This window comes from Microcaecilia unicolor, chromosome 12 (genome assembly GCF_901765095.1).
Source record: "Microcaecilia unicolor chromosome 12, aMicUni1.1, whole genome shotgun sequence".
Classification (NCBI taxonomy): Eukaryota; Metazoa; Chordata; class Amphibia; order Gymnophiona; family Siphonopidae; genus Microcaecilia; species Microcaecilia unicolor.
This window is the reverse complement of record NC_044042.1, coordinates 65,050,358-65,065,531: the sequence shown is the minus strand read 5'-3', so window position 1 is coordinate 65,065,531 and position 15,174 is coordinate 65,050,358. Positions and strand designations below refer to the sequence as shown.

Here is a 15,174-nt window from a genome sequence, read left to right as displayed (position 1 = left end):
CAGATCTCAGCAGGCTCCACCACTGTCCCCAGAGTCTCCCCCTCCCTATGCAGACAGGTCTCAGCTAGTTTCACCACTGTCCCTGGTCTCCCACTCCCCATGCAGACAGGTCTCATCCAGCTCCACCCTTGTCCCCAGCGCCTCCCCTTCCACTACTACTCTCCCCAGCATCTTCCCCTCCCTGTGCAGGCAGATCTCAGCTGGTGTGACCATTATCCACAGCATCTCCCCCTGCCATACACAGACCACAGCCTAGCTCTCTTACCATCTCCGGATTATCTCTGAAGCATATCACAGAAACAGTATGTTTCCACTTCTGTTTATTAACAAAGATAATTTACAAGCTTTAAAAAATATTGCTTCATTAGAAAGAACTTCATTTTGATTGCTGAGTAAATAGCAGGTTTCTCTTCTGGCACTTCACACTATATTTGCTAGACCTTGAGTAAGCATATTTCTCTAACTCATGCCATACAGAGAGGGGCCAGAAACCCCCAGCAAATATTGCACCAAAATCAACAGCTCCCCAAATGGAAGAGGGAAGACTGCACTTGGAAGCCTGATATAGCAAAGCTTTTTTTCAATGTGTCTATGGGAAAAAAAAAGCTTACAAATCAGGCCCTTAGTATGTCAGACAGTCACCAGCTATAGTGCAATTGGTCCCGAATCCCAAGGCTGATGCTCAGAATTCCGGCACTATAGGGAACAGCTCTGGAAAATACTGCAGAACCAGCCCACAAAATAGCTTCCCAATGCTCGTCAACAGCATGCAAATTATATGCGCACTATGCAAGGGGGAGGAACATGCCTGAAGCATGCGCACAAGAGTTTTGCGGTAAGCAAAGCTCTTGTGCATATGCACATTCAAGGCACACATCAGCGCTGTTCTTCTGCACCTTAAATATAAGCTTTTCAAAAATATTTTTTCACTTGAAAAGCTTAAATTTAAGCGTAGAAAACAGTTGCCAATGTGTGACTCCACTTTCACTTTTGCTTGAACTCCCACACATCTGTTCCTCGTCACCAGTGCTCAGAGGGTTGCATGGGTTTCTTTCCTCTTTGAAATAAAATAAAAGCTGGCAGATTTTAAAAGGAAAATCATGAGACATTCAATCCTTCAATGCAACCTCGGAGCTGGCGTTAGGTTCCCAGCGTTAGGGCAGGGTTGTTTGTACGCTGTTTCTCTGAGCATTGGGAGGGAATAGCTAATGACCTCATTTACTTCCATTTGCCTACATTTAAATGCAATTTGTGCTAATCTTTGGCGCACACATTGCCTGCGCTAGAGCCTTCTGCAAACATTAACGCTGATGCTAGTTCAGCGTTAGGTTTTGAAGGTGTCATCCTCTAGTTCAATCTGGAAACCTGGTTATGGGCTTCATCCTATGCCCAGTGTCCCTATTCTGGAGCTTCTTTCTGTTTCTCCCTATTCTCAGGGCCTCCTGCTCCCAGGATTCCTCCTGACCTCTAGAGTCCACAACTGTGAAATCTGTTTTGTCCCTCCCCCCCCATCCCCAGGCTGCCTGCTGTCAGGCCTCCTTTTGTGCCCAGGTCCTTGGTTGAGAGTCTTCCCCTATGTACAGAACCATGGTTGGGAGTCAACTCTTTTCCCTAGGACCTGTATTGTCAGACCTCCTGTCCCCAGGGGCCTCCGTTGTCAGACTTTGTCTTCTTTGTGTACGAGAGGTACTTTCCATGTGTTGAAAGTGTCTGTAAGCTGATAGAGCTTGCTCTTTCTCATCCATTCTTGTGGGATAAGAGAAATCTTGACATCTGTGTTGGGACTGCTGATTCATTCCTGATTACTTATTTTTTTTTCAGTAAGCTAAACTGTTCTTGTTTTATTTCCAATTAATTGGCAAGTTAAAGTCAGCAAATTAAATTCTTAGTTCATTACTGAGGTTCTAGGTTACTTCATTGCCTGTCAGAGCTTAGATACAAGCTGCTACTTCTGGTAGGTCTCCTCAGGATGGGAGCTGCTGCCTCTGGCAGATCTTCCTGGGATGGGAGATGCTACCTCCATCAGGTCTCCTCGGTGCACAAGCAGCTCCTTCTGATGGTTTCCTCTGTCCTGAATCTGGTTTTGAGCTGCTCACTGGTCATCTGCGCTGGCTGTGCTGTCTGTGTACAGGTTGGGGTTTTCTGCCAGTGTTGCCCGCACTTTCTTCTTTTCCTTGAAGCGACCTGAGTTGGATACTTTCACGTGTCTCCCTTTGGTGCTTTTGTCGACAATTTTCTCTAGTCGGGCATTGAATTCACTCTCAGTGGAACTGCCCTGATGGCCTGACACCACTTCCTGTGCCTTCTCGTTGCTGGAATAGTCCGCAGGGATCTCGTACAGCACCTTGGGGGTGGACTTCTTTTTGCGCAAGAAGGTCAGTTTCCACCAGCTGTAGTTGTTATCTGCCATGACGGGTGACCAGGAAGAGCAAGAGGGCACCAGGCCAGCCCTGCAAGTGCAAACAGAAGAACACCAGCATCAAAAAGATCCCCTCGCCTTAAACGTGTAAACCTCAACCAAGAGATCCCAAAGACAATGAAGGACAAAAAGAGAGGGATAGAGAAAAAGTGAGAAGGAGAAAAATAGTGGTGGACAGCAAGGACAATGATACATAGGGACAGTTACAAATAGAGACAGTGGCAGTGGCAGGGACACCAAATGTAGTTCACTTGGCTGTGGGGGTGTTCTTGCTCCCTTGAAGATCCACTCTGCCACATTGTAAGAAGGAGAGAAGGAGACTTCAGCCACTCAGCAGTGGCACTACAATAAGATCTGTGTTCATGCATTTTAACTTTAATCTCTTTATTAAACATAATGCAACTAGTAACACCAGAAAATTCAGAACACAGGTACAGAATTTGATCATATCCCCTCTCTTCCCCCCACCCCCACCATCCCCAGCCAAATCCACAAAGTTCCCCCCTCCATCCCAATATTCAGTCTCAAGCATTTTATTAACATGGTGAGAGATTATTCTCAGGATCACTCCCTATACAGCTGAGGTTTTTTTTAACCTATCTGTTTCCAAGTGCTTCTTTTTCTTCCAGCTCAGTTGGCACCAAGGCTGGAATCTAATGCCTGGCTCACAACTATCTGGGGATTTTTCGCCTATTTTATATTTTTATTGTAAGCCACTCAGACATTTTTGATGGGCGGGGATATAAGTCCCTAATAAACTATACCTCCTCCTAGGTTACTTTAGTTAAGTTGCAGTACCCATTCTCAGCCAGTGGTTACACTCCAGGCTCCTTCCAGAACTTTGAAATCATAGGCTGCTGTTCCAGGAACCAGGTGTCACCATTGCACGATGACCCTGACACCCTTCCTCCCAAATGTTATGAATGTTACCTCGAAAACCAAAAAAATACAAAGGACCTTAAAGGTTAGGGCGTCAACTCAGAATTTTATTGGTCAGACCCGACACGGTCCATGTTTCAGCAAAACCGCCTGCGTCAGTGGGTCTTACAGTGGTCACCAAATTCAATTGTCTCAAACCATCAATAGAGAATAGCAGTTCTAGAGATGCACAAAAAAACGATGCCTACAAATGGTGCGAGTGCAAGGGGAACAAAAAGCCAAGCCACAAAACAAAAAGTACCAAGGGCCTCCAAAAAATGGGGGTTAAAGTCTTTAATCATATATTGAAGGAACAATACTTGAAGGGACCCGACACGGTCCGTGTTTCGGCGCACAGCGCCTGCCTCAGGGGTCTTCAAACTGGCGGCAGCAATTCACACGTTACCCACAACCGGCCTCGAGGATTCCTTCTCCGACGGGACACTGGAGAAGGAATCCTCAAGGCCGGTTGTGGGTAACGTGTGAATTGCTGCCGCCAGTTTGAAGACCCCTGAAACACGGACCGTGTCGGGTCCATTCAAGTATTGTTCCTTCAATATATGATTAAAGACTTTAACCCCCATTTTTTGGAGGCCCTTGGTGCTTTTTGTTTTGTGGCTTGGCTTTTTGTTTGTGCTTTGCTCCCTCTCTCTGTTATATGCGAGTGCAAGGGAAGAAATAAACCCACGCGATACACACTCTGCTCTAGTGCTGCAGAGAAACGTTATGGGAAAAGTAAAACTTCTGTGCTAATGATTTGACTTTCACATAATGATTCTCTGCAGCATTAGAGCAGAGTGTATATTGCGTGAAAGTTTATTTCTTCCTTTGCACTCACGCCATTTGTAGGCATCTTTTTTTTTTGCGTGTCTCTAGAATTGCTGTTCTCCATTGAATTCGGTGACCACTGTAAGACCCCTGACGCAGGCAGTTTCGCCGAAACACGGACCATGTTGGGTCTGGCCAATAAAATTCCGAGGTGACGCCCTAACCTTGATGGCCCTTTGTAATTTCTTTGGTTTCGGTGTTTCTTTGGTGCGCTTTGGATTCCCTCTATCGAACTTTGTCTATAAATGTTACCTCAGCAATATCCCTAACTTCAGCCAACCTGGAGAGCGGACGATCTGAGCTAGGAATCAAATAGGCAGTTTTATGAGAGTACCCAAGCGTCTTAAAGACATGAAAAAAACATTTGGTCCCATTAATATATGGAAGACTGACACACTTTTCTAAAATAAACTCCCACACAGGCTCATTCAGCTCTGCCAACGTAACTTACTCCTGCCCTACATCATCCTCTTCTACTTTAGACTATGTAAATACTGTAGGTAACCCAAAGGTCTAATTTCTACATTGTAACTTTAATCATATTGCAGATTCATTTTATATGAGTAACAGGCTCTGAGAGTCCTGTCGTCTCATTGGTTTCACCGATAAGCAGCTCAGCCTGGAGAAATTGAACTGCTCTTTGCCCTCATCTGGCATGTTCTAAGCAAACAGCACTGCTGGCGGCTCCCATTGCAGGAGGTGGGAAGGCAGTGTGAGCAAGTCCTGTGAGGAAAGTGTGAATGGTTAGCAGTGGGAGAAAGTGTGAGTTGAGGGTGAGAGGGGTGTATGTGGGTGCTGGAGGTGAGGTGAGTGTTTCTGATTTTCTTAATTATCTAAGGAAAGACCTTGCTTTTGTGTTTTATGATAGCTTGAGGTATATTTTTTTTTAAAGGCTGAATACAAATATAATGAAAAATTAAAGGCGGGAAAGGGTTGGTGGGATAGGGAGGAAAAAGCAATATTTAAAAATGTTAAACTGAATAGTCCTTTGTTAAGCTGAAAATGCAATATTGTATTTGTTTAATTGTCAGTTTTCCTAACTCGAAGTTATCTACCAACAAATATTAAAACATAAAAAATAGAATGAAAGAAATAGAAGAGGAATAGAGTGGAACCATGTGGGGAGTGGGAGAAGCATGGAGGGGACTGGTATGAGTATGAAATAGGATATGGAGTGGGGAATGGAGGTGAGTGTGGAATTGAGTGGGAGTGGGTGTGAGTGATGGGGTAAGTGTAGAATTAAGTGGGAGTATGTGGGCTGTGGAATAAGTGTGAGTGGTGGGCTAGTGTGAAATAGGGTGGAGCTGAGTGAGAGTGGGGTGGGTGATGGGGTAAGTGTAAAATGGAATGGGAAATAGGATGAGTGTGGGGTGTGGAGACAAATGTGGAACTGAATGGGAGTACAGTAGGTGACGGGGTGAGTGTAGAATAAAGTGGGAGTGTGTGGTTGGTGTGAGGTAGAGTGGAAATGATTGTGGGGCTGAGGGTGAGCAATGGGATAAGTGTAAAAGTTGGGACTGACTGTGAGCTGTGAGAGAGAGTTAGACCTTTTCTGTCTTCCTGGTAAGTTACAGCTCAGAGTCTTTAATGCAATAAAGTAAATTGATCTTATGTCAGTTTCCTGGGCTTTGGGCATTTCATAATTTAGCAGAAGCTGGTTAAACATTGACAGCAGCCCTGAAAAGTAATTTCGACAATACTAAGCAGAATTCAAATCTTCCAGGGAGCAAGGATGAGAAACAGTGACAGTTCTCAGATATAGAATGTTATTTACCCAAACTGAAGTATTGTGCAGGAGAACAGAAATTATATATCAGGTGTGTCGCCAGCCTCTCCTCTTTGCATGACCCGGGTGACCCAATGGTTGTGTAGGTATCACTTATTTCTCACCCACAACTGCCCATGAAGTATGCAAGGTCATTGACTTCTCAGTTACAGTAGCACAGTGAACAACTGTTAATTACTTACCATCCTGCAGAACCTGGTGGTTTGCAGGGATTATGGCCCTCTCAAACCTCAGAAAATGTAGAATACCAAAGTAGGTAGATAAGCACATTTGCAGGCTCCCCCCCCCCCCCCCCCCCTCCACTGCCACCTCAGTCCTTTTTCTCTCTCACCTCTCCAGCCAATAAACTGAATGGCAGGAGGAAGAAAGCAGCATTCTTCTCAGTTTTTCATCTGCTGCTGGCCCAAGTTTTGTCATTTTCTGCCCCAATGGTTTTGCACCCTGAACAGCTGGCCTTGATGCCCACCCCTCATTCTGGTTTTAGGTGAGGGTGCAGGGATCACAAACCTCTCTCCCACTACGAAGAGGTACAGAGAAATTGTGACCCGAGTCTATTCCTGTACACACAAGGGAGGAGTTGGACAGGAACAATATGAAACCTTCAGCTCACATATGCTTTGCCCATTAGTCATACTTTAGCCGACCCAGTAGATTTTTGGAGAGTGTGTCACAGGCTGGTACCTGAGCCCTGTTAAGTCTCTGAAAATGAACTTCATCGTCTCCGTGAATTAAGTCAAGAGTAAAGAAAGTGCCTGAGAAAAAGCCCTGGGGTAATCCCAGCTGCCCTAAGTGGCAGAGGAAGACGTACCTGAGAAGCAGTAAAGCCCCAGGGAGCCAGTGATCCTTGCTAGCGCACAGCTGTTAAGGGAGGATGAAGGCTCCTTGGGGTCCTGCCAGAGCAGCAGGAGAGGAGCCGGCCAGGTCTCAGGTGTGCAAGGAACAGGTGCACCTCGCTGCTGAAGTCTCCCAAGGTTAACCTGAATTTTAGCCACTCCTAAGTGCAGAAAGTACTACTGAATATTCATGACTCCTGAAATCTGATCCTCTCCTGTTCACTTATTAAATAGCAAGTCTGCCAGCTGCACCTTAAGGGAACACACAGAAGGGCAGAGAGAGAGGGAGAGAGAGAGAGAACACTGAGGGGTGCCTGGTTTATCAATGGAAAGGTGGGAAAGGGTGAGATAACACCTTAGGGGGTCTCTGGTGTGTTGGCACTGAGGGGGTGGGCTGGGGGGGGGGGGGTCTGTGTGCAGAGATGCCAAGTTACCCAGTTCCAGGCTGGAGATTTTGGAATAGTCCTAGATTTCAGACCCTCCATCAGGGTGTATTATGAAACTTGCAGCATTGATTTCAACAAGCAGGATCAGGCACTACAAATCCCATATTACTTTGGGATGTAAGTTCAAATCTCCAGCCTGTAACTGGATAACTTGACATCTTTAAGGGGGGGGGGGGGAAGGGATAGCTAAGGATCCTCTGTTCTTATCCCTGGCTTTACCCCTCACTAGAGAATAACACAAGGACAAAGTTTGTCCTTGTCCCCGTGGGTTCTGTCTCCGTCCCCACCGCAGGTTCTGTCTCCACCCCCATCCTGAACCGCGGGCCCTGTCTCCATCCCCGCCCCATCCCCACAGGTTTTGTCCCCGTTCCTGCCCCATCCCTGTGGGCTCTGTCCTGTTCTGCAGAAGCCTCGAACACTTATGATTTTATATTTAAATCTTTTTATTAAAGTATAGAAAGGAACAATATGTTTTCAACTGTTGTTTATAAATCACAAATAGAAAACAAAAATAACAAAGAACAATTATAGTAACCCCCCCCCCCCAACCCTTTATCCTTCCAACCCAACAATAGCTGACTTCTACTACCCCAAGGAATCCTAATCCACCCTGTTAAAATGTCCAGTGGTACAAAATAAAACCTGTTCTGTATGCTCTAGCCGGGAAAAAATGTCCTGTGAAGCACTGTTATGATTTTTTAATCAGTGGATGAATAAGTCATCAACAATCTCAGTCTAGCTCTCCTGTCTTCCACAGTCCTTCTTCAATAGAAGATGTCTCCTTAGAAGATGTACTGGTAGCAGGAACGTACAGAATCCCCCTGTTTTTCCAAAAAATCAAAATATTGTGGTCTGCATCATTCAAACATAAATAACAATCCAGTTCATTAACAGACTTCAAAGTAGAAAATGACATGGGGACAAAGTTTGTCCCTGTCCCCATGGGCTCTGTCCCCATCCCCACCCCGTCTCCTCAGGCTCTGTCTCTGCCCCATCCCCACGGTCTCTGTCCCTCTCAGAAGTTCTGAGAGAAGAGGACATTTCTCTGGTAAGTGAACACTATTTTGCGTTGTGCTTTGGGAACTTAAAGATTTATATTATATTTATATTTATTGCATTTGTATCCCACCTTATCCCACCTATTTGCAGGCTCAAAGTGGCTTACATAGTATTTTATTAACATGGTTTTTCCAGTGTATCAAGTATTGTTAGTATTGTGTAGAGATAATGATATGATAATCTGGGGTGTTATTGGTTGGCAGGGGGGGGGGGGATTAAGGATGCTGCAGAAAGGGACAGAGATTTAAGGAGTTAGAGAAGGGAATGGGGGAATCTGTGATGTTATTACAGGGTAGGAGGGGGATTTGGGCAATTACATTTGAGTGGAAGAAAGAGAGCTCAGGGCAGGGGCGGCAACCAGGAATGCTCCCAGACAGCATGCTTGATTGGGGTTTAAAGGAGGATTTGTAGGTTAGTGATAGGCAAAATAAAAATATAAAAAAGCAAATTTTATCAACTAATCTCCATAGTCTTTTGCCCTTAATTTTAAAAACTTTGTACCACAGCATTAACAGATAGACTCTAGCAGGCACTGCAGGATCTAGTTTAATATTAAGGGAGGAATAAAAAGAGAGAGAGAGAGGGAAAAGCAAGCATTATTAACTAGTTGCCATAGAGGGGCATAATCGAATGGCGCTGGCCATCTCCATGGCTGGCCATCTCCGAGGACGGTGCCGGGAAGGGGAGGAGCCAACCGTATTTTCGAAAAAGATGGCCAACCATCTTTTTTTTTGATAATATGGTTGGGGCCGGCCAAATGTCAGAGATGGCTGGGTTTGAGATGGCCGGCCTCGGTTTTTGCCCATAATGGAAACCGAAGCCGGCCGTCTGAAACCCGGCCAAATCCAAGGCATTTGGTCATGGGAGGGGCCAGGATTCATAGTGCACTGGTCCCCCTCACATGCCAGGACACCAACCGGGCACCCTAGGGGCACTTCTAAAAAGGTTAAAAAAAAATTAAAATAGCTTCCAGGTGCATAGCTCCCTTACCTTGGGTGCTGAGCCCCCAAAACCCACTCCCCACAACTATACACCACTACCATAGCCCTAAGGGGTGAAGAGGGGCACCTACATGTGGGTACAGTGGGTTTCGGGTGGGTTTTGAAGGGCTCCCATTTTCCACCACAAGTGTAACAGGTGGAGGGGGGGGATGGGTCTGGGTCCGCCTGCCTGAAGTCCACTGCACCCACTAAAACTGCTCCAGGGACTTGTATACTGCTGCGATAGACCTGAGTATGACATTTGAGGCTGGCATACAGTCTGACAAAAAAAGTTTTTAAAGTTGTTTTTTTGAGGGTGGGAGTGGGTTAGTGACCACTGGGGGAGTCAGGGGAGGTGATCCCCGATTCCCTCTGGTGGTCATCTGGTCAGTTCGGGCACTTTTTTGGGACTTGGACATGAAAAAAAAAGGGACCAGTAAAGCCGGCAAAATGCTCGTTAAGGCTGGCTTTCTTTTTTCCATTATCGGGTGAAGCTGGCCATCTCAACGCATGCCCCCATCCCACCCCGTCCTGCCTTTGCTACTGTGCAGATACACCCCCTGGAAGTTTCACCAGCCCTGCGATGGAACGCAGTTAAAGCCGGCCAAAATCGGCTTTCAATTATACCGATTTGGCCGACTTTAGGAGATCGCTGGCCATCTCCCGACTTGTGTCAGAAGATGGCCGACGATCTCTTTCGAAAATAAGCTGGCTGGTGTACAACCCTTTTCCCATAGTTTTAAACTGAAATTTTCTCTAGAAATAGACATTTTTTCCCATAGTTTTAAACTGAAATTTTCTCTAGAAATAGGCATTTTTCCCATAGTTTTAAACTTAAACCTTTTCTAGAGGTAGAAACTTAACAGCCCCAAACTTTTGTTCTAAAAGGCAGTTATTTTCTGTCTTTGGCTGCTGGACAGGTAGCACCTCCAGCGACCTCAATTAGGTGTTAAGTAAGGTGTGGGGAAGTAGAATATTTGCATAGGTCGCTGAGTTAGCTTCAAAGACCCTGTTTAAAAAAGGCCCCTTAGATTCAAAACTTTTTTAAAAATTGGCATTACATTGGCCACTCTCCAATCTTCCGGTACCATGCTTGATTTTAAAGATAAGTTTCATATTACTAACAAAAGTTCTGCAAGTTCATTTTTCAATTCTATTAGTTCTCTGGGATGAATACCATCTGGTCCAGGCGATTTGCTACTCTTCAATTTGACAAATTACACCATTACATCTGCCAGGTTTACAGAGATTTCATTCAGTTTCTTTGACTCATTGGTTTGAATATTTTTTCTGGCACCGGTATCTGTTCCAAATCTTAAGTACATAAGTATTGCCATACTGGGACAGACCAAAGGTCCATCAAGCCCAGCATCCTGTTTCCAACAGTGGACAAACCAAGTCACGAATACCTGGCAAGATCTTGAAAAAGTTCAATACATTTTATGCTGCTTATCCCAGAAATAGACAGTGGATTTTTCCCAAGTCAATTTAATAATGGTCTATGGACTTTTCCTTTAGGAAGCTGTCCAGACCTTTTTTAAACCCTGCTAAGCTAAGCTTCCCCAGTGAAGACTAAAGCAAAGAATTCATTTAATCTCTCCTCTATGGCTTTATGTTCCCTAAATGCCCCTTTCACCCCTTGGTCATCTAGCAGTCTGATTCTTTTGCTGGCTTCTTGCTTTTAATATACCTAAAAAATTTTTTACTATGTTTTTGCTTCCAATGCAATCTTTTTTTCAAAGTCCCTCTTTGCCTTCTTTATTAGCGCGTTGCATTTGACTTGCCATTCCTTATGCTGTTTCTTATTATTTTCAGTTGGATCCTTCTTCCATTTTCTGAAGGATTTTCTTTAGCTCTAATAGCTTCCTTCGCCTCATTTTTTAACCATGCCATCTGTCGTTTGGTCTTCCTTCCTTCTTTTTTAATACATGGAATATATTTGGCTGGGGCTTCCAGGATAGTATTTTGACCTTCGCAGTTGCTCCTTTAAGGTTTTTTTTTTTCACTGTTCTTCTCATTTTATCATACTCTACTTTTTGAAAGTTAAATGCTAACGTATAAGCTTATATCAGATCTGATCATATTATGATCACTGTTATCAAGGAGCCCCATTAACATTACCTCCTGCATCAGATCATGTGCTCCACTGTCTAGAACTTTTCCTCCTCTTGTTGGGACCTGTACCAATTGCACCATAAAGCAGTCCTCGATTTCGTCAAGGAATTTTACCTCCCTAGCATGCCCTCATGAAAGCAAATAGAATGTTAGGTATTAATAGCAAAGGAATGGAAAACAAAAATGAGGATGTTATAATGCCTTTGTGTTGCTCCATGGTGTGATCGCACCTCGAATATTGTGTTCAATTCTGGTCGCCGCATCTCAAAAAAGATATAGTGGAATTCGAAAAGGTACAGAGAAGGGCAACTAAAATGATAGCGAGGATGGGACGACTTCCCTATGAAGAAAGACTAAGGAGGCTAGGGCTTTTCAGCTTGGAGAAGAGACGACTGAGGGGAGACATGATAGAGGTATATAAAATAATGAGTGGAGTGGAGTGGAACGGGTGGATGTGAAGCGTCTGTTCACGCTTTCCAAAAATACTAGGACTAGGGGGCATGCGATGAAACTTCAGTGTAGTAAATTTAAAACAAATCGGAGAAAAAGTTTCTTCACCCAACACGTAATTAAACTCTGGAATTTGTTGCCGGAGAACGTGGTGAAGGAGGTTAGCTTAGCAGAGTTTAAAAAGGGGTTAGACAGTTTCCTAAAGGACAAGTCCATAAACCACTACTAAATGGACTTGGGAAAAATCCACAATTCCAGGAATAACATGTATAGAATGTTTGTACGTTTGGGAAGCTTGCCAGGTGCCCTTGGCCTGGATTGGCCGCTGTCGTGGACAGGATGCTGGGCTCAATGGACCTTTGGTCTTTTCGCAGCATGGCATTACTTATGTACTTATAAGCTTATCCCATGTCCCCTCATTTATCCTCAAGGAGATAAGAGTTTTCAGTTTTGGTACAGTATAAGACATCTTTACACAAAAACTCCAGTGCTTATATTCAAATACGCTTTTTATTTCCTGAGTGTGACTTCACACTATAGCAAAACTCCATATATCATAAAATCATCACATAGTACCATTCATACCACATTCACCCTTAATTGCTGACAATTTGCTATCATAAACATCTTTAACATGACTAACGTGACTTTGCTTGAAGCGAGTACCCATCAGGCAGGCAGCTGTCTATTGGATTAATAATGTTAAACGGTACCTCTTGAAGACTATCGAAATGCGGTCCAGCATTGAGGAACCGCGTACAACAGGAGTGGCAGGTTTATCCTGATGGTGGTTTGATACCGATTCACCCATTGCTTGCATTTGCATTTTTGTCAATGGAGTATAGCGGGTGACGCGCCTGACAATTTGGCAGCAGACTCCGCGATAAGAGTGGAGGTTCAACAATCTACGATTAGTGCATGGTGACTTGATTGAGGTTTATTAATGGTGCACGCCAGTATTGGTGTTTCCAGCATGGATGGACATTGACAACGCTGTAATTCATACAATTATCATCAGTGCATTTGGATAGTTTCCAACAGCGCTTTGATATAAGTGATGACTGATTTATGTCTAGGTCAATCTATATTATAAAGTGCACGAACTGTAAAGTCACGTTAGTCATGTTAAAGATGTTTATGATAGCAAATTGTCAGCAATTAAGGGTGAATGTGGTATGAATGGTATTATGTGATGATTTTATGATATGGAGTTTTGCTATAGTGTGAAGTCACACTCAGGCAATAAAAAGCGTATTTGAATATAAGCACTGGAGTTTTTGTGTAAAGATTACTTTAAACAAGCTCATTTTCAAAGCACTTAGAGGCATATTTTCAAAGCACTTTGGGAGGCTAAGTTCCATAGGTTTCTATGGAACTTTGGGAGGCTAAGTGCTTTGAAAATAAGCCTCTTAGCCTCCCAAAGTTCCATAGAAACCTATGGAACTTAGCCTCCCAAAGTGCTTTGAAAATATGCCTCAAATTTGGGTACTCTGGTAGTTGGTAGTATATTCCCCATTAGTTGGATTGGTGAACAGTATAAGACATCACAAGAACAAAATATAAGAAAACCATTCGACTGCATTTGGGGCTTATAGCCCATTTAGTTATGTTTAAACAAAAGAGATCTACATGAAACAAAATATTTATTTTTATTTGGAGTTATAAAACCACTTGCCCCTGAAACATGTTCCAAAACAGAATAATCCATTTGTGTATCTAAAAGGCAAACTTCTACAAAACAGATGACAATGTGATTTCATGTGCCTCAATGAAAGGAGAGTTTAATTCTACTTCCATTTAATTTCAATATATTCCATCGTCTTTATAAACACCAGGCTTCCCAAGGCAGATTACAACCACTTAAGATGAACCCATCAGGAAACAGAATATTCTCACTGAAATCTGGCCATCTGAACTGTATAGAAGCACACTGAATAAAAATGAGCACAAACTACAGAATTTATAATTGCTGTTTCTACTAGCTACAATAATTTTTGAAGTTGTTTTAGTGATATTCAATTTTGTCTTTTCTCCTCCACCTTGTAAAGCACTGCCTATCCAACAAAAACAGTGTTAGACAGTACTTGTTACAGATGGACCGACAATAACGAACGACAACGTGGATGCAGCAGCTCACAGGTTTGCTTGCTGCCTTGCTGTGTTTTGAGTGAATGGCAATGACGGCTGCGCGGGCAGTGGAAACAGAGATTAATCAAATGTTTTCCTTACTTACAGTGGACTAGATAGGCTCACTTCCACTCCAGTCTATTACACCTCCTTGAAGATTTGCCACGGAAAGAGGGGAATACAGAATCACAGCGCTGGGTTATGGCTGGTGATTGCTGCATACTGTAAGCAGCAGCGGCCGTCAAAACAAAGACGCGCTCCGGTTTTAAGATCCTACTTGGATCCAGAAGATCCAGGGATCCCGCAGATGTGGCTTTTACACTGTCCCTGAGCTGGCAAAAGGTAAAAAACGGATACAGCGGGGACAGATGTAAAATGTCCATATCTAAACGACTGCCAAAAAAAATGAGCTTTTAAAAGTTTTCTGATCGAATCCGGGAAGATCCCGAGGATCCCGCTGTATCCGTTTTTTACCTTTTGCCAGCTCAGAGATTAGTCACACACAGTTACCCCTTTAATTCACACTAGCAATGAACGTAATTTAAAAATCGTTTCCTTTCCTCCTCCTCCTCCTACAGCACCATGGGCTGCTTCAGGCACTACTAGTGGTATATTTTCCCAGTTTTAACCTCCTACGGCTCTAGTTCAGTCATCCTGTGATGCGGAAGCACCTTAAATTAGTCCGTGTACTGTACTGATATTGTGCTGCGTAGTAGCTGGAAGCCCTTCTCTAATCGTGCAACCAACCCACAACCTTTCCCACGATGAAAAACACACTAGTGGTATATCCCAAGGACGGGGCTTTTCCCTGCGTTTAAACTTTGGCAAGGGTAAAAGGACATCACAGAACGTGCTTTTTTGTTTGTCCAGGTGGCCCTGGTAACTGGATTGAATCATAGCTTCTATAATTTCTCTACAATGAATATGTTCTACACATTAAAGGGCAGACTTTTAAATGCCCAGCTGGATATATGTGGTGGTAATAATCTCATCTTTGTTAAATGTTTGACATATCCATGTACTTGCTCCCATGATATAACTGAATTCTATTATTCTGTCTTACTGTATTTTCAAATGTAACTAAGCCACATTGAACCTGAATTTGCTTGAGATAATGTGTGACAAAAAATGTACAAAAAATATATCCTTTAACCTCCACCACCTTTTAAGACACTGCCTATCCAGATGGCACAATAAAAGCAAGTTTGGTCCA

The 15,174-nt window shown here is 43.7% G+C and overlaps 2 protein-coding genes across 2 annotated transcripts in view; one reads left to right on the top strand and one right to left on the bottom strand.

Moving 5' to 3' along the window:
• Positions 1-303: 303 nt before the first annotated feature.
• PRR15L (proline rich 15 like) lies at positions 304-6,917 on the bottom strand. The gene is made up of 2 exons (XM_030221284.1): positions 6,760-6,917; positions 304-2,450 (listed from the first exon to the last, which is right to left on the bottom strand). The coding sequence occupies exon 2, from the start codon at positions 2,408-2,410 to the stop codon at positions 2,093-2,095; it is 318 nt and encodes a 105-aa protein (XP_030077144.1). The 5' UTR covers positions 2,411-2,450; positions 6,760-6,917; the 3' UTR covers positions 304-2,092.
• The window catches only part of LOC115481856, a 24,622-nt gene continuing 13,409 nt past the window's right edge, over positions 3,962-15,174 (top strand). Inside the window, exon 1 of the mRNA XM_030221283.1 lies at positions 3,962-4,971. Coding sequence (XP_030077143.1) covers positions 4,906-4,971 — 66 coding nt within the window. The 5' untranslated portion in view covers positions 3,962-4,905. The remainder of the gene's footprint in view (positions 4,972-15,174) is intronic.

Bases quoted from the DNA above. Each gene is read 5' to 3' on its own strand.
- PRR15L (XM_030221284.1), bottom strand. From the start codon at position 2,410: ATGGCAGATAACAACTACAGCTGGTGGAAACTGACCTTCTTGCGCAAA.